At 39.6% G+C, this 19,075-nt stretch overlaps 1 protein-coding gene and 11 non-coding genes across 13 annotated transcripts in view; all 12 read left to right on the plus strand.

Moving 5' to 3' along the window:
• Window positions 1-13,258, plus strand: part of LOC117547958 (arf-GAP with dual PH domain-containing protein 1) — a 38,785-nt gene extending 25,527 nt beyond the window's left edge. The window contains exons 7-11 of one of the 2 annotated variants that reach the window (XM_034218887.1): window positions 2,784-2,867; window positions 4,439-4,501; window positions 4,820-4,891; window positions 5,788-6,016; window positions 12,419-13,258. In XM_034218887.1, coding sequence (XP_034074778.1) covers window positions 2,784-2,867; window positions 4,439-4,501; window positions 4,820-4,891; window positions 5,788-6,016; window positions 12,419-12,447 — 477 coding nt within the window. In that variant the 3' untranslated portion in view covers window positions 12,448-13,258. The remainder of the gene's footprint in view (window positions 1-2,783; window positions 2,868-4,438; window positions 4,502-4,819; window positions 4,892-5,787; window positions 6,017-12,418) is intronic. The other variant, XM_034218888.1, reaches the window with a different exon arrangement.
• On the plus strand, window positions 6,444-6,516 carry trnar-ccu. The gene has a single exon. It is a non-coding gene; the product is annotated as a tRNA-Arg (tRNA).
• Window positions 6,927-6,999, plus strand: trnar-ccu. The gene has a single exon. It is a non-coding gene; the product is annotated as a tRNA-Arg (tRNA).
• Window positions 7,385-7,457, plus strand: trnar-ccu. Its single transcript has one exon. It is a non-coding gene; the product is annotated as a tRNA-Arg (tRNA).
• Window positions 7,559-7,631, plus strand: trnar-ccu. The gene has a single exon. It is a non-coding gene; the product is annotated as a tRNA-Arg (tRNA).
• On the plus strand, window positions 8,017-8,089 carry trnar-ccu. The gene has a single exon. It is a non-coding gene; the product is annotated as a tRNA-Arg (tRNA).
• trnar-ccu lies at window positions 8,758-8,830 on the plus strand. Its single transcript has one exon. It is a non-coding gene; the product is annotated as a tRNA-Arg (tRNA).
• trnar-ccu lies at window positions 9,223-9,295 on the plus strand. Its single transcript has one exon. It is a non-coding gene; the product is annotated as a tRNA-Arg (tRNA).
• On the plus strand, window positions 9,397-9,469 carry trnar-ccu. The gene has a single exon. It is a non-coding gene; the product is annotated as a tRNA-Arg (tRNA).
• On the plus strand, window positions 9,855-9,927 carry trnar-ccu. Its single transcript has one exon. It is a non-coding gene; the product is annotated as a tRNA-Arg (tRNA).
• Window positions 10,483-10,555, plus strand: trnar-ccg. Its single transcript has one exon. It is a non-coding gene; the product is annotated as a tRNA-Arg (tRNA).
• On the plus strand, window positions 10,961-11,033 carry trnar-ccu. The gene has a single exon. It is a non-coding gene; the product is annotated as a tRNA-Arg (tRNA).
• Window positions 13,259-19,075: the final 5,817 nt, after the last annotated feature.

Genomic DNA, 19,075 nt, shown 5'->3' on the forward strand with positions numbered 1-19,075 from the left:
CTTTGGTTGTTCCACTTTAGCTGCCATTTCCATTTCTTTGGGATAATAATGCAAAGCAGTTTTATTGGTGTTCTTTAATACCTATGGTTAGCTACCAGGGAAAACAAGTGCCTTCCACTTCCTGTTTGGGTTGCACAATGATTATTCGTAGTAAAAATGAGGCTTATAGGGAACTAATGTTATCATTATCTATTAGCCATTATATTGTGCAATTATCATTTACTTCATTGTGTCAAGGCAACCTCCAAAGACTTCTCATATTCTCCATCACGTCTGAGAGTGCAGTAATACAGGGTTGGTGGTATAATATGCACGCTGTCTGCTTTCCTAAACACACTGGGACTTGGGAATGTCCCTCAATAATTCATTTCCTTCTGGCTTTTTGCGTAACTCTTCATTTGTAGTATCAGTGTCTTCAGCAGCGACAGAGCACTCAGAGAGAGTTTGACACAGTTTGTGGGTGTTTTGGCTCTGAGGCAACGTCTACTAAGGTAACATGTGGACTTGAAGCTTTATTTCAAAGATGTCTACTTCCAGATTAAGGTAAAAGAACAAGCTTTCAATCAAAAAATAGAGGGGCTATCAAAACAATTGTCTATGATTGACATTAGTACTGCACAATGAATCAAGTTTTTACTCAAATGTAATATATTGTTTTACAGAAATGTGAACATTTAAAATCAAAATGATTTATTTTTGCTAAGTTGTGCAGCCCTAATGTACATCCACAATAAGGAAAACAGTAGAAATTGCCACAAAAATATCAAAAATGGGAGCAATTGCAACAGTATACGTATATACGGGAGGCGTGTGGCGCAGTGGGATAGAGCCTTGGTGTTCGGATCAGGGGGGCACAGGTTCAAACCCCACTGCAGTCAGCATGTCGTTGTGTGTGAGATACTTCCCCCCACATTGCTCCTGTAGGGATTACCCACAGTATTGAGTATGTAAGTCGCTTTGGATAAAAGCATCTAACAAGTGACATGTCATGTATACAACAGTATGAATGTAAATGACCTTAAAAAGCCCTCACCCTTATAAACGCTTGCAAGGCAAGGCAAGTTTATTCATATAGCACCTTTCAACACAAGGCAATTCAAGGTGCTTTACAAAAATGAAAGACATTCAGACAAAGGCATTTAAAATCAGTAAAAGATAATAAAAGAAACATTAAAAGAAAAAGTACATGAATAAAAAGTACATGAATAAAAGGTTACAGTGCATTAAGATATGAATAGTTCACACAGAAGTTCCACTTTACTGATGAACACAACGGCTCCGTTTCAATTAAAATTAAAAGCAACGACAAAAAGAAAAGTCTTCTTGCTGGATTTGAAAGTAGTCAGAGTTGCAGCGGACCTGCAGGTTTCTGGGAGTTTGTTCCAGATATTTGGAGCATAATAACTGAACGCTGCTTCTCCATGTTTAGTTCTGACTCTGGGGACAGAAAGCTGACCAGTCCCTGAAGACCTGAGAGATCTGGATGGTTCATCATTTAGCAGGAGGTCAGAAATGTATTTTGGGCCTAAACCATTCAGTGCTTTATAAACCAGCAGCAGTATTTTAGAAATCTATTCTTTGACACACAGGAAGCCAGTGTAAAGACTTCAGAACAGGAGTGATGTGATCCACTTTCTTAGTGTTAGTGAGGACTCGAGCAGCGGCGTTCTGAATCAGCTGCAGCTTTCCTAATAGATTTAGTGAGACCTGTGAAGACACCATTGCAGTAGTCGAGTCTACTGAAGATAAAAGCATGGACAAGCTTTTCCAAATCCTGCTGTGACATTAGTCTTTTAATCCTAGATATGTTCTTTAGGTGATAGTAGGCTGATTTAGTAACTGTTTTAATGTGACTGTTGAAACTCAGGTTTCAACATGTCAAAAGTTTTTAAATCCCGTCTTAAAACCCACCTCTTCTCCTTAGCATTCGTAAACAAGTAGATTGTTGCTTTTATTTGCTTTCAGTGGTCTATTGTTTTTATTATATGGCTGTTTTTTATTTTAAATGTATTTATTTTATGTTTTGTGAGCTTATCTCTCTGTACAGCACTTTGGTCTGAAGGTTTTAAAGTGCTATATAAATAAAGTTGGATTGGATTGGAATATCATTGATGTATATGTGTGTGTTGTCTCTGTTCTGAGTTCATAAACAAAAACAAGATTAAAAAGGAGAAATACTAAAAGCCATATTATTAGGAGAGTAGTCTGGGCTCATTTGAACCCTTTAATTGTATTTATTTATTTTTATTATACTATTTTGTATGTCCTTTCCCACTATTCCTGTCATGCTATGTTTTTTTCTTTATTATTTCTTGTTGGCTGTTCTGTTTGTCTTCTAAGTTGAAAAAGGGAAGCAGGATTTCCACCCCAAAGAAGTCTGTACTACTGCGTACACTTGTATGCTTCTTCGCAATACAAATATTTGAAACATATTATTTGGAGAGTGAAAAGAGCGATGGCGGTCCTCCCTCTGCTGGCTGGGTGGTGAAACTGCAGGCTCAGACAGGAAGGGTTCATTGGGTTCATTCGGTGTCACCGTCACTCTTCTTCTGTGGTGCTGTTATCGACAGCTCTGCAGCAGCACAGAGGCCTCTGAACACACCTTAGTGATGCCTTCACTGGCAGCGGAGAAAAAAGAAAAAAAACACACATCACTCACTCTGTGTGTGTGTGTGTGTGTGTGTGTGTGTGTGTGTGTGTGTGTGTGTGTGTGTGTGTGTGTGTGTGTGTGTGTGTGTGTGTGTGTGTGTGTGTGTGCGTGTGTGTGTGTTTCTTTATTACAGGAGATGGTGGACTGGTTCAATGCTATCAGAGCGGCCAGGTTCCATTACCTGCAGGTGGCCTTTCCCGGAGCCAGTGATGAGGAGGTGAGCATTTAAAGATCACCTATTATGCAAAATCCACTTCTTCATGTCTCTTCTACATCAACATGTGTCCCCTCTTCTTCATGTCTCTTCTACATCAACATGTGTCCCCTCTTCTTCATGTCTCTTCTACATCAACATGTGTCCCCTCTTCTTCATGTCTCTTCTACATCAACATGTGTCCCCTCTTCTTCATGTCTCTTCTACATCAACATGTGTCCCCTCTTCTTCATGTCTCTTCTACATCAACATGTGTCCCCTCTTCTTCATGTCTCTTCTACATCAACATGTGTCCACTCTTCTTCATGTCTCTTCTACATCAACATGTGTCCCCTGTTCTTCATGCCTCTTCTACATCAACATGTGTCCCCTCTTCTTCATGTCTCTTCTACATCAACATGTGTCCCCTCTTCTTCATGTCTCTTCTACATCAACATGTGTCCCCTCTTCTTCATGTCTCTTCTTCATCAACATGTGTCCCCTCTGTGGAAAGAGACTCTGAAAGTTTCAGGAACAAAGATTCTCTCTCTTTTTGATCCATTTCTATAAAAACCTGTCTGAAAATGAGCTGATCAGATTTTGGCCACTTTGTGATGTCATCACGATGTGTTGTCTTGTGTAACCATTAGCCAATCAGCAACCAAGGTACCCCCCCCCCCCCCCCCTTATCACCTGAATCTCCTCCTAGAGCTCCATTGAGTTCTTTGTAACCAAACCTCTCTCAGAGGGGCGTGGGGAGGGGCTCCTTATTTTCATCTAAAGCAGGGGGGTCAAACTCAATTTCATCACGGGCCACATTAACATTATGGTTGCACTCAAAGGGCCGGTTGTAACTTGAAGACTATATAAAAAAATACATATATAAATATTGAATATATATAAAATAATGTATTATATTACATTATTGCCTCTGCATTGGATTATTATCGGATAGGGTAATAACTTCATAACTACGTCTGAAAGCAGAAGTTTAGGGCAAATAATTGCAAGTCTCTTCAGGGAGAATGTCACAAAATGATTTAAAAAGAAAAGCCACATTCTGGAAAAACAAAAACAAATAAGTGACATTTTGAAAAAAAAGTAATGTTGAGAAAAAGTCAAATTTGAGATGCATTGTGGGACATGTAGTTTATGGGCAATGTGCTTCTGTAAAGTTGCATGTAACCATATAATAAACATATTATATTCTTTGCAAGCTCTTGTGGGGCCAAATAAAAAATATAGGTCCTTAATTTACTTCTAAATTATTTGTTTATTTATTTGTTGTGTGTTTTTTCTGCTGAATGACGAATTTGTTTTAAACCTTTGAGCAAACATTTGGTAAATTCAAAATGGTATTTTTTCATGATTCTTTGTGGAGAAAGATTTACAGATTTTACAGATCTCAGTTTTAAGATCGGTCGATTAACTTATGGAAAAAATAATTGAGTCAAATAAGAGGCAAAGACATTGTAATAGCTATCTGTAGCTATTTAGCTCTAAATGCTAACGATAGTCCCAACATCATCCGTCTTTTGTGCCCTTTTTTGCATCCTATTATTTCACGTATCTCTCGTTCGTCTTCTTTCCTCCAGCTGGTGCCTAAACTGACCCGAAGCTTCATGAAGGAAGGATTTATGGAGAAAACCGGTCCAAAGGTTTGCATACTCACTGGATCCTTAAGTTCCTGCAACGTCAAATCAGGATGTATACTATTACTAAACCTCATTACCAAAGTTACATTTGCCTAAATCTGAAAGCATCTGGAGGTCATAGTAGAATAGTTTCCAACTTTTTGGTGACTTCTTATAATGAAGCAATACTTTTTCTTTGAATGTTGTTCAGCTTAAAAACCCTAACTATCACCAAAAAACATTATACTGGAAAAGTTAAAAAAACTGGATTGAAACTTGCAGAAAACCAATTGCAGAAAATTGTCTCTTCAACGTGTAATAGTGTATTTTTCTCTGCCTCAGCACACAGAGGGCTTTAAGAAGAGGTGGTTCACCATGGACGACAGGAGACTCATGTACTTCAAAGACCCTCTGGTAAGACCTCATTATATCCCCTTTGTTTCTGTCTGATCGCTCACTTTCTTCATCAGACTTCCTCTCTCTCTCTGGTCTAAAACCACCAGACTCAGGGACAGTTTCATCCCACGGGAACATAAGACTGTTGAACACCTGAACTGTTGAAAAAACATCCCTAACATTCATCTGGTTTCAACTTACAATTTATTTATCTAATGTATCATATTCCAATTACTTGCACGTATGTCTTATTGTTGTTTGAAGTGGAGCCATGAAAAATGAGAATTGCCTCAGGAATGCCAAGTTTGTTCCTATGAGTCAACTGGAAAGCACATCCATAAATCTAGTCATGATGACCCTACAGCCCGTGCAGACTGGAGTCCAATTCCCAGTCCAATTGGAGTACTTTTCCCAGTACATTGACTACAACGTCTTTGAAGCAGCATTCACCAAAAACCAAACTAGTTTTTTATTGATCAAATATACAGCCATGTTCAAATCTATTCATTATTTAATGTTCAAACAAAGGTGAATGCATTCTTCTATTAATATCGTTCTATAAGCATAATATGTTACATCGTTTATCTGTTAATTATGGCGGTCTTTTCACACTCAAATGGTATTGGCTTCCTCTACAGTGGACATACTGTAACATTTAAAATTAAATAAAGAATTGTCTTAATTGCAAGATGTTTTTTGAACCCTAAATAGGTAGGAAAAGAAAATACAAAACAATTGGGAGACACCTTTGTCCCTCGGTTCTCAGGAGGATATAGAGTCTCCTTGCACTATTTTAACTATTTGCTTTATTGTGTTGCTCTGTTGGAGGAGCCTGTGACCTAAGATTTTCATTGCCATATCTACACTGTAGCTATGTACACATGACAATACAAGCGTTGAATGTCTGCTCTCAGGACGCCTATGCCCGTGGAGAGGTGTTCATCGGCAGTAAGGAGAACAGCTACACGGTGCTCTCCGGGCTGCCCTCCTCCACGCAGGGACACCACTGGAGCCACGGCATCACCATCGTCACGCCCGACAGGAAGTTCCTGTTCGCCTGCGAGACCGAGGCCGAACAGCGCGATTGGATATCGGCCTTCCAGAGGGTCATCAACCGACCAATGAGGCCGCAGGAATACGCAGGTGAGAGACATTTGAATACTGAATGGATTTATTTTCAGTAAGGGAAACATTTAGCCTGTATACTCTCTGAAGTGTTTGCTTTCTAGTAGCATTGTGGAGCAATGGTTTGAAGGAGTGGAGTCTGGTTTGTAAACTTTAATCTCTGAAAAATGAAGGATGTTCTTGGATTCGATGGTATTTGAAGACCAATTTGTTTCCCCTAGAGCACCTGATATATCGAGATGCTTGTTTGTAACAAAGTTAAACAACAATTACCTTCTGAACACATAGAATTACTACAATGAAAAAGCCACTAAAGCTCGGTTTTGTCCTAATGTGTTGTCTTTCATTTAACCTTTGTTACTGTCACAGAAGCATCAGGGGCCATTGTACCACACATTGTTGTTGGAAGTGTGTGAGTTGAACTGGTGAAATTGTATGTTGTAAAGCCCCAGTGGCCCAATGGATAAGGCACTGGCCTCCTAAGCCAGGGATTGTGGGTTCGAGTCCCATCTGGGGTGATTAACTGTTGGCCCCGTAACACAGAGGTTATTAGGTCATTTATTAGAGTTAGAGGAAGTTACTTGGCTCAAACCAAACAAGCATCAAAACAGAACCCAATTCAGTGGACAAACTGTATATGGATCTAGTCACTATTGCCCCTTTCACACAAAGGCGGTTCCAGGGCCGGTTCGGAGCTGGAGTTGAAAAGCACCGGTTTTTCTGTTCACTCTAAGCTGGTTTGTTTCAAGCACCAAAATGTTGTCGGTCTAGGAAGCAAGCACCGCATACGTCACGCTTACGTCGGATCTGTGCTGTGTCCAAATAACATGCGACATCCGCCTTTCCGCCAGCTTGATCTTTAAAATATTTAAAACCATATTTTGTGTGCTGTATGTGTACGAAACAGGTACACAATTGTAGTTTTCATGCCCCAGTGGCCTAATGGATAAGGCACTGGCCTCCTAAGCCAGGGATTGTGGGTTCGAGTCCCATCTGGGGTGATTTACCGCTGGGCCTTTAACCAAGAGGTGTTTGGGTTCATATTAGTGTTTGGAAGATGTTAACCATGTAAATGAGGACATCATGTCAGTGGTCGGTGATAAAAAGTAAAAATCTTCATAGTTAGTTGGAATCGAACTAGCACTCGAACAGAACTCAATTCAGTGCAAACTGTATTGAGAGAAAACCAAATGTGGAATGGTGTCCCCTCACCTCGTTCTGCCACTTAAAGGTCAAAAGCCTTGAGTTTGGCATTTTGACGGGTGTTGTGTAGGAACCAGAAATGATGCAAGAGGTTGGAAGATAATCGAGGCCATTGTTTTCTCATTTAAAACCACATGTTGTCTTCTGTATGTCTAAAAAAGTGGTAAACATGTGGGTGTTCATGCCCCAGTGGCCCAATGGATAAGGCACTGGCCTCCTAAGCCAGGGATTGTGGGTTCGAGTCCCATCTGGGGTAACTTATAGCAGAAGAGTGTGATTATTGTCTCTTTCACACAGTGAGAGTGTACTGGGCCCCTAACCAGGAATACAATGGATCAGCCACAGGTAGCATTTTGAGCCCCAGTGGCCCAATGGATAAGGCACTGGCCTCCTAAGCCAGGGATTGTGGGTTTGAGTCCCATCTGGGTTGATTGACAGCTGGGCCTATAACCAAGTGCTGTTGGGTTCATATTAGTGTTTGAGAAGAGTTAGAGGTTAGTGTTAACCGTGTAACTGAGGACATCATGTCAGTGGTTGGTGATTCAAAGCAAAAATATTCAAAGTACACAACAGAACTCAATTTAGTGTGAACTGTGTTGAGAGAGAACCACACGTGGAAAGGTGTCCCCTCACCTTATCTCTTGTTCTGCCACTTACAGTTCAAAAGCCTTGGGTTTGGCATTCTGGCTGGGGTTTTGTAAGAACCAGAAGTGACACAACAGGTTGAAAGATAATCGAGGCCATTGTTACCTAATTTAAAACCACATTTTGTGTGCTGTATGTGTACGAAACGGGTACACATGTGTAGTTTTCATGCCCCAGTGGCCCAATGGATAAGGCACTGGCCTCCTAAGCCAGGGATTGTGGGTTCAAGTCCCATCTGGGGTGATTGACAGTTTGGCCTGTAACCCAGAGGTCTATGGGTTCATATTAGTCTTTGGGAAGCTTAGTGTTAACCGTGTTACTGGAGACATCCTGACAGTGGTTGGAAAGAAACAAACAGTTTTGCAGTTGGTTGAAATAAAACCAGCACCAGCACTCTACTGGAGCAGAACTCAATTCAATGCAGAATGGATTGAGACAGTCATAGTCAGATTTTAAAAGGTTTGCCCAAAGTGTGATACAAAGCAAAAAGATTCAAAGTACTACAACAGAACTCAACTTAGTGCAAACTGTGTTGAGAGAGAACCACATGTGGAAAGGTTTCAAACCAAACAAGCATAAAAACAGAACTCACTTCAGTGGACAAACTGTATATGGATCTAGTCACTATTGCCCCTTTCACACAAAGGCGGTTCCAGGGCCGGTTCGGAGCTGGAGTTGAAAAGCACCGGTTTTTCTGTTCACTCTAAGCTCCGGAATCCGGTTTGTTTCAAGCACCAAGATGTTGTCGGTCTAGGAAGCAAGCACCGCATACGTCACGCTTACGTCGGATCTGTGCTGTGTCCAAATAACATGCGACATCCGCCTTTCCGCCAGCTTGATCTTTAAAATATTTAAAACCATATTTTGTGTGCTGTATGTGTACGAAACAGGTACACAATTGTAGTTCTAATGCCCCAGTGGCCTAATGGATAAGGCACTGGCCTCCTAAGCCAGGGATTGTGGGTTCGAGTCCCATCTGGGGTGATTTACCGCTGGGCCTGTAACCAAGAGGTGTTTGGGTTCATATTAGTGTTTGGAAGATGTTAACCATGTAAATGAGGACATCATGTCAGTGGTCGGTGATAAAAAGTAAAAATCTTCATAGTTAGTTGGAATCGAACTAGCACTCGAACAGAACTCAATTCAGTGTAAACTGTATTGAGAGAAAACCAAATGTGGAATGGTGTCCCCTCACCTCATCTCTTGTTCTGCCACTTAAAGGTCAAAAGCCTTGAGTTTGGCATTTTGACGGGTGTTGTGTAGGAACCAGAAATGATGCAAGAGGTTGGAAGATAATCGAGGCCATTGTTTTCTCATTTAAAACCACATGTTGTCTTCTGTATGTCTAAAAAAGTGGTAAACATGTGGGTGTTCAAGCCCCAGTGGCCCAATGGATAAGGCACTGGCCTCCTAAGCCAGGGATTGTGGGTTCGAGTCCCATCTGGGGTGATTTATAGCAGAGGAGTGTGATTATTGTCTCTTTCACACAGTGAGAGTGTACTGGGCCCCTAACCAGGAATACAATGGATCAGCCACAGGTAGCATTTTGAGCCCCAGTGGCCCAATGGATAAGGCACTGGCCTCCTAAGCCAGGGATTGTGGGTTTGAGTCCCATCTGGGGTGATTGACAGCTGGGCCTATAACCAAGTGCTGTTGGGTTCATATTAGTGTTTGAGAAGAGTTAGAGGTTAGTGTTAACCATGTAACTGAGGACATCATGTCAGTGGTTGGTGATTCAAAGCAAAAATATTCAAAGTACACAACAGAACTCAATTTAGTGTGAACTGTGTTGAGAGAGAACCACACGTGGAAAGGTGTCCCCTCACCTTATCTCTTGTTCTGCCACTTACAGTTCAAAAGCCTTGGGTTTGGCATTCTGGCTGGGGTTTTGTAAGAACCAGAAGTGACACAACAGGTTGAAAGATAATCGAGGCCATTGTTACCTAATTTAAAACCACATTTTGTGTGCTGTATGTGTACGAAACGTGTACACATGTGTAGTTTTCATGCCCCAGTGGCCCAATGGATAAGGCACTGGCCTCCTAAGCCAGGGATTGTGGGTTCAAGTCCCATCTGGGGTGATTGACAGTTTGGCCTGTAACCCAGAAGTCTATGGGTTCATATTAGTCTTTGGGAAGCTTAGTGTTAACCGTGTTACTGGAGACATCCTGACAGTGGTTGGAAAGAAACAAACAGTTTTGCAGTTGGTTGAAATAAAACCAGCACCAGCACTCTACTGGAGCAGAACTCAATTCAATGCAGAATGGATTGAGACAGTCACAGTCAGATATGAAAAGGTTTGCCCAAAGTGTGATACAAAGCAAACAGATTCAAAGTACTACAACAGAACTCAACTTAGTGCGAACTGTGTTGAGAGAGAACCACATGTGGAAAGGGCTCAAACCAAACAAGCATCAATTCAGTGGACAAACTGTATATGGATCTAGTCACTATGAAGCCATCTGTTAATATTTGGGCTACAGATTAGAAGCCTTGAGTTTTGCATTTTGACCGTTGTTTAAACCAGAAACGACACAAGAGATTGGACGTAGGGTCATTTTCTCATAGACTTCTATATAAATAGAATACATTTTTGGCTGTATGTGGACAAAATTGGTAAATCAGAGTGAGGTGAAGCCCCAGTGGCCCAATGGATAAGGCACTGGCCTCCGAAGCCAGGGATTGTGGGTTCGAGTCCCATCTGGGGTGATTGACAGCTGTGCCTATAACCAAGTTCTGTTGGGTTCATATTAGTGTTTGGGAAGAGAAAGATGTTAGATGTTAACCGTGTAACTGTGGACTTCATGTCAGTGGTTGGTGATAAAAACTAAAAATATTCATAATTAGTTGTAATCAAACTAGCACTCGAACAGAACTCAATTCAGTGCAAACTCTATTGAGAGAAAACCAAATGTGGAATGGTGTCCCCTCACCTCATCTCTTGTTCTGCCACTTAGAGTTCAAAAGCCTTGAGTTTGGCATGTTGGTGGGTGTTGAGTAGGAACCTAAAGTGACAGGAGAGGTTGGAAGATAATCGAGGCCATTGTTACCTCATTTAAAAACACATGTTGTCTTCTGTATGTCTAAACAAGTGGTACAAATGTGGGTTTTCAAGCCCCAGTGGCCCAATGGATAAGGCACTGGCCTCCTAAGCCAGGGATTGTGGGTTCGAGTCCCATCTGGGGTAATTTATAGAAAAAAATGCAATGATAGGCAACTGAATAAGGTCGTCTTTCAACCAGAAGATTGTGGGTTCGATCCCAGCCCATGCAGTCAACATGTCGATGTATCCTTGGGCAAGACACTTAACCCTGAGTTGCTCCCGATGGCATGGCCGACAGTGTGTGAATGTGTATGAATATTAGTTCCTAGAGTAAGGTACACTGCTCTGTATGAATGGGTGTGAATGGGTGAATGACATGTAATATATAAAGTGCTTTGAGGGCTCTTAAAAATACTGGATAAAGCGCTACACAAGTACAGTCCATTTACCATTGTGTCTTTCGCACAGTCAGAGTACTGGGCCCCAAACCCTGACTACAATGGATCAGCCACTGGCCCCCTAAGCCAGGTATTGTAGGTTTGAGACCTTTCTGGGGCCATTTACAGCTTAAATACAAAGCATAGGGCTTCTATTTCATGATAAAAGAATACATCTAATAAAGAAGGCTCAGTCATGTAAGCTTATACACCATGGACAGCGCCACACCTTTGTACAATGTCTATAAACAACAGCAAAAATCACAAGGCTTATCTGTGACTACATGTCTCCCCCTCCTCTTGTTTCTTGTTTTCTTGTTGTTACTCTCACATCATCAGGGGCCATTGGTATCTCATTTGAAACGACGCATTGTGTTACCCGTATTGTTTTTATTCAATGAAAATGTCCTGTAAGTGTACGAAACAGGTGAACATTTGGGATCTATATCACCATTCAAACATCTTTTATAAGTTTATAACAAACCCCACACAGCTCAGTAAAGACTGTGAGATGTTGACTTTATTTGATCATTTCAGTAAAAACTAACGTTCATATTTCTCTTTTTGATTATAATACTGATGAACGTTCAAAACAAAGCACTTTGGCAACTTACCACATACGTTTTAAAAAGCTTAATAAGCACCGTAACTTTCATGATATCATTTATTGGTCATGATCGGTTGTTTCCGTGAACGGCCGAATGTTCTGTGACGGAAAATGCTGCGACTGCAATGCATTGTGGGGCAGCATTTTCTCCTTTCCTTTCGTAAAGGAAGGCCCAGTGTTTCCTAAGCTAAAGGAGGTTATAAAGGAAGTTTGAAATCTCCTTTCCTATCATCTAGAGAATTCAAACGGCACTTATCATGGCTGCCACTGAGGGACTTCCGGGTCATTTCACTCCGTTAGGAAGGTTCCTAAGCTAAATGGACTATTCGACCGCAACCCTAGACTACAATGAATAAGCCACTGTCCATTCTTTGTAGGTTTGAGTCAAATCTGAGGCCGTTAACAGCCCAAAAACCTGTCTAACCTATAGAACTGCCTCCCCGTTCTTCTGCTTCAACTAACTTTATTTTCTTGTGTCTTTTCAGTGGAGGCCCATTTTAAACACAAGCCTTGAAGACTGCAGGAAGACGAAACTCAGCGAAGTCTCATCAGATCAGAGACAATCCCAACGTGTGACCTGAGACCATGTGGGGATAAGAAAATGAAAATATAGAGACAAAGGGACTGGAGCCTATCTGTGTGAAGAAAACTTGAACTCAAATGGGACTGAATGGGTAGATGATGTCATCACTACGCGCCTACCAAACTCGTGCTAAACATTACCATCCCACCTTTCCTCAGCCATCTGGATCATTCCCTTTCTCTCGTCTGGTTCATCCTACCTGTAATCTAATGTAATTATGTAATCTAGAGTCATTTCACTGGTTGCTTATAACAAAGACAATGCATTGTTAATTTATTGAATGTACAGTTTTGATGACAGTGGCTTAAAATGTGTGTGTGTGTGTGTGTGTGTGTGTGTGTGTGGAGTTTTCTGTTGAGGATGCTGTGAGGTTGAACCTCTGGCACTGAGACCCTGTTAAAAAACCTGAATCTACAAAGTGCTGTTAACAACAATTATGCATAAAAACACACACCTGAAATCTCTCAGTGATCACCGTGGCTGTTAAGGTGGCCGAAGGGTTCTTTAAAACCTCCATGTTCTCTTATTTATTCGTACCGTCGGACATATCATCGTTGTTGCTGCTTTTAAAAAGGATTGTAATGTGACAGGATTGTAATTTATACAACACTTCTACTCTGCAACTGGTTTGTTTGACCATCTGGTTTTGAAGACACGTTGTTGTGTTGAACCTTAAATCACAGTGACAAGTTTGTTTCATTATAAAAAAACTTAACATGAATACAGATGAAGCTGAAATCAAGTGGAAGTGATGGATTTGTTTTCTTTGCAAATATGTCTGTTTTAAACAATTGTACTTTTCAACACTAAGGGGGTTTATTGAAGCACATCCAAGAACATTAAGGTGTAAGCTAAGTGTAAAGCCACTGGTAATGAAGGTGCAGTTACATCCATTTACACAGCAGAAGATGGATCACCAGTAATGCAGATTGGTGACGGATTAATATGGAGGAATAAATTAATTAATATGGAAATAAATACAGGAATAAATTAATAAAATAATTAATAAATTAGGAAATATATACAGAAATAAATACAGGAAATTAAAATAATATTAATAATACATTTTTTTCAGAATTCTTATATTTGCAGGACAACAAATATTCAGAACATCTTTTTCAAAATATATTTTTATTTCAGAACAAAAATACATTTATTTCAGAGTTCTCAGACTGAAGACAGAACTCTATTTTTTATTTTATTAACTTTTTTTCTCATGTCCTACACCGTAAAATTCCACTACACTGCGATGCTGAAACACATGGAAGGTCAAAACTGACATTTAACTAAGAAGGTAAGATGTATTTTATACACCAGTAGATGGCGCTCTTCAGTCACCTGTTAAAGGAGATCTGTGCAGCGGGAGAAAGTGTGTGTGACCTGCTCTGTGTGTGAATGTCCAACCCAGGCTGCTTCTCAGGTCGACTATTTTCATTTCCTCGCTCCTCGGTCCTCGGTCTCACCGGAAGTTGATTTGCCTACGCCATCTTGAGTACCGTCCCATGGCTCTTATTTCTGCCGGAGGAGCGAGGAGCGATAATAGAGGAGCGATAATCGAGGAACCACCAGACCATCCTCCGGTGAAATCCTCAGATACTCGCCCCGCCCCCTTACTGTGTATCGCTCACTGATTGGACGATGCAGTGCATGCACTGATCTCATGCTTCTTGACATGAGAGCCGTTTCCCAGCGGAGTGAAGAAAACACATGAACCTCACGAGACTCACTCCTCAGTTTATACCGTGTTTTGTTTCAATTCATGTTTCATTTAGTTACAAATATGTGATATATCTGAACAACAAAGTGGTCAAAAATCATTTTATTCATTTGTTGGAAACATTTTCATGATCGCTTTTTTCGTTTTACATTTTCATTTATTGTCATTTCCATTCAGTCAGTCATTAAGTGCTATTAAAATGTTAATGTGCTACATATCCAAACAAACAAACAAAGTGTGCAATCCAATGAATGTTAATCTAACTGGGTTTTGATAGATAACATATCTCTTTTTCTTCTCTCAATTATTGTATTTATTTTGTGCACTCTAATCAATATTAATCAAACTAATGTTCGTTTATACATTTTAAGAATGGCGTTTATCTTTTTTGAGAATGAGTTCTTATTTGATTTGATTTATTTGGGTCTACAACAGATGATACAAATGTTTGTGTCAGTAAATGTGTACTAACAGAGGCGGGGGTGTGTGTGGAAATAACGGGGACAGAGCTGCTGTCAGACGATCAGCTGTGCAGCGTCATCACAAACGGACGTCGCTTCACGTGACGCTCCGGAGGAAAGGACGTCCCATTGCTCTTAAAACTCATTTCCCTGCTTCTCGTGGTTTCCTTGCGTCCCTCCATGCTTCCCTGGTGGGAGGGACTAAACGCAGGGAAACGACGCAAGTGAGGGAAGCAAGGATTTCATTTAATCGACCTGAGAAGCTTCAAGCAGCCCCAGTCTCATGGCATTTCGTGTTCACCAACACCATTTTTAATCTATTGATTCGTGTTCACCCACACGATTTTCCCCTTTTTTTCGTGTTGCACAGCACGATTTTAAAAGCAATGTATTTCTACTGGTAATGTGTTTCGTGCCTGCAGCACGTCTTTTTCTCCGGTCGGGTCGTGGAAGACCGGAAGCTGTGTGGTTCATAAAAACATGTTCTTACTCAATATCAAGCCACAATTATTGCTTTTATTTTAAATCGTATAATTTCTGACTTTTGTTGCCGTCTGTGAGGAAAATAAATGGGGCTCAGAGCCTCAGGATACTGAAATCTGTATTTTTTAAACATTTTTTTCCTTCTAATTTGTTATTATTTTCAAAATAACACACTGTTATTTACTCACCAATAACACACAATTATCCTTGCTTTTATTTATTGTTTTAATTCCATCATCTCTGGCTTTTTTGGCATCCGTCTGGAACTGAATTTCAAAATAAAAATAACCGGAAACAGACGTAGGCTTCTAGGAGTTTAGGATGGCCGAAGACACTACACTACCCATAATCCCCAGCTATCGTTTAGGACTACAGTCCCCGTGATTAATCTTCAAGCTCTGGGATTGGATGTTGGAGTGGCAGTGCGCCAAGGTTACGCAGAGCGTCAAACAGCTGTGTGAAATGGAACGAAACCACGCCAGACTTTCCAAAACTGGAATCGAACGCCCCCCAGAACTACACATGCTGGCTATTGTGTTCCGCAAAATGTTCTATGGGACGTCTCTACTGAACGTTTTCGTTTTCCCCACAATTAGTAGTTGCCAGTATTAAACACATTGGTGTTATCAAATGTAAAACATATAATTAATAAATGGGTGAAAATCGCTTGTGTCCATAATGCGCAGCATTAATATATACCCACATGACAGCTCATTGTTACTTTGTAATTCTACTCCACTACAATTCAGAGGTTAACCTGGTATTTTTACTCCACTACACTTATTTGAGTTACTTTGCAGATTCTGATTAATGATGTGAAATATAAACAACCCTTAAAGCAGACTTTAGTTACACCTGAGTAAAATTCAGGGAAGGTGATTGTCAAGTGCCAACAATCAGGAGAGATATTTGATAGTTGGTGCTTGAGAAGACTAAACATGTATCTGCAATTGACATGAATGGAAACGAGTAATAAAGTATATTCATTACTCGTTATTCTCTACTAATAGTTCATTAAAGACTGTATATTATGGCTATTTTGCACATCCCTTTCAAGATTTCAAGATTTTCAAAGGTGTATTGACATATCATATACACAACTACGGTGTAGTTATGCAATGAATGAAAACCTTAGGTCACAGGTTCCTCAACAGTGCATTACAAGACATCTATCAATATGTGTGAACCTCCACCATTAAACTGTCATATTCTGCACATTTCTTATACTATCTACATACATAAGAGTATAATTCATATGTATAATATCAGTTAAAATAAGTGCTTCAACATAGTTAACATTGCAGGAAAGCAATATATTAGACGTTAAGTACTTTGTCCGGCTTAATATTTATCTGTAGATAGATACCCCCAAAGTGTTTTTCTTATTTGAAAGAAGACCTTAATCTAAAGTATTATTTAATGTTTAAATAAAGGTTAATTCGTTTTTCTCTTTTGCACCTCCTCATATTAATACCTTTGTACATCCGGCACTAAACTGTTTTATTGTAGAGATCACTTACAGTATCTTCTTGATTTTGTATATTCTATATTTCTATCACAGACCTTCTACTTTCCTCCTATGAAAGTATGTACTCTTAATATTTTTTTAATCAAATATAACACATAAAAACAATAATTCAATAACGTGCTTTAACCACTAGGCGGTGCACACAAGGTACACACAGCCATAATAACTTTGTGTTATTAGTGTAGGACACTTATGTATGTACAACATCTGAAGATGTGTAGTTTTATGCATGCTTTCACATAATTTTACAGCATATTGCTATCCTATTTCAGACTCAGTATTTACATTCTTCTATTCAAAGAAAATCAGTAACATCTTTAAAAACTACAAGTCCTTTTATATCAGCTGTGCACCGTTATGGTGTAAATATAACCTATCTGTGAATTAGATCAAATGTAAAAGTCTGCCGAATTATTGTTGATACTGCAAGGAGACGTATTGTGTGAAGAGAAATTGAAGATGTTGTTTAATTTTAATTTAATTTTAATTGTTGATATATTTATGATCCGCATCAAGTATTCAGTTTCGGCGGCATTTCTTCCAGTTTCTCCAAAGGTCTTCTCATCAGGGCTCTATAAATCAAGAACTACGGCAGATCTGTAATATGTAATGCCTTAGGATGGCGATAATTGGATGACCATTTTAGTTTTCACTTAATTTCACTGTAAATTGCATGAAATTATGAGCTGTTTTGTTTTGTTTTAATTTTGTTGTTGATGTTTTGAGTGTGTGAGGACCCCAGGAAGAATAGCCAATGCTCATGCTAGTGCTAATGGGGATCCTAATAAAGACAATAACAAATAAAAAATGCTGCCGAACCGTGTATTACAATGCCGTTATGTGATGACTTTCAAAGAGAAAAGCAAGAACACTCGGAATTAAGTATTATTTTATTCTTTTAAAATGTTTTCCGGATTTCATATCATATAAACACCAAATCCCAGCATGCATTGCGGCTAAAACATCCAATCAGCGAGCTTAAACCATAGCTGAGGATCTTGGGTAATCGCTCGTAATGCCTACGTCTGTTTCCGGTTATTTTTATTTTGAAATTCAGTTCCTGACGGACGCCAAAAAAGCCAGAGATGATGGAATTAAACCAATAAATAAAAGCAAGGATAATTGTGTGTTATTGGTGAGTAAATAACAGTGTGTTATTTTGAAAAGAATAACAAATTAGAAGGAAAAAAAGATTTAAAAACACAGATTTCAGTATCCTGAGGCTCTGAGCCCCATTTATTTTCCTCACAGACGGAAACAAAAGTCAGAAATTATACGATTTAAAATAAAAGCAATAATTGTGGCTTGATATTGAGTAAGAACATGTTTTTATGAAACACACAGCTTCAGGTCTTCCTCGACCCGACCGGAGAAAAAGACGTGCTGCAGGCACGAAACACATTACCAGTAGAAATACATTGCTTTTAAAATCGTGCTGTGCAACACGAAAAAAAGGGGGAAATCGTGTTGGTGAACACGAATCAATAGATTAAAAATCGTGTTGGTGAACATGAAATGCCATGAGACTGGGTTGGAATGTCACCTGATGATCTCGCCACTCTCTCACACACAGAGATGGCAAAAGTACACACATCCTTTAGGCTACTCAAGTAGAAGTACAGATACTCGTGTTTAAAGATACTCTGGTAAGAGTAGAAGTACTGAATAAACGTCTTTACTCAAGTCAAAGTAAAGAGGCTTTGAAGTGTACTTCAGTAAAAAGTACCCATAACTAGCAGCTGCTTTAAAGAGTACCTGACCTCCCTTTATATTAATAGAACAATAATGTCATTGTTAGCTAATGAATGTTTCCATGCTGAACAACGGCAACATGACAACGTTTCCATTGGTCCCTCTTCTTTAGAGAAGACCAGGAAATGATGGATACACGGATCGTGTTCAAATCAATAGGCACGCAATGACTCTAAAGAATAATGATCACGCATCAAACACACATTCAGACTAAAGGAACCAGCTGTTTGGGAAATGAGAGAAGTAGAAAGTACAAGTATTTGAGTTCAACATGTGAGAAGTAGAAAGTACAGGTATTTGTGTTCAACATGTAAGAAGTAGAAAGTACAGGTATTGAGTTCAACATGTAAGAAGTAGAAAGTACAGGTATTTGAGTTCAACATGTAAGAAGTAGAAAGTACAAGTATTTGAGTTCAACATGTAAGAAGTAGAAAGTACAGGTATTTGAGTTCAACATGTAAGAAGTAGAAAGTACAGGTATTTGAGTTCAACATGTAAGAAGTAGAAAGTACAGGTATTTGAGTTCAACATGTAAGAAGTAGAAAGTACAGGTATTTGAGTTCAACATGTAAGAAGTAGAAAGTACAGGTATTTGTGTTTCAACATGTAAGAAGTAGA

This window comes from Gymnodraco acuticeps, unplaced genomic scaffold (assembly GCF_902827175.1).
Source record: "Gymnodraco acuticeps unplaced genomic scaffold, fGymAcu1.1, whole genome shotgun sequence".
Taxonomy (NCBI): Eukaryota; Metazoa; Chordata; class Actinopteri; order Perciformes; family Bathydraconidae; genus Gymnodraco; species Gymnodraco acuticeps.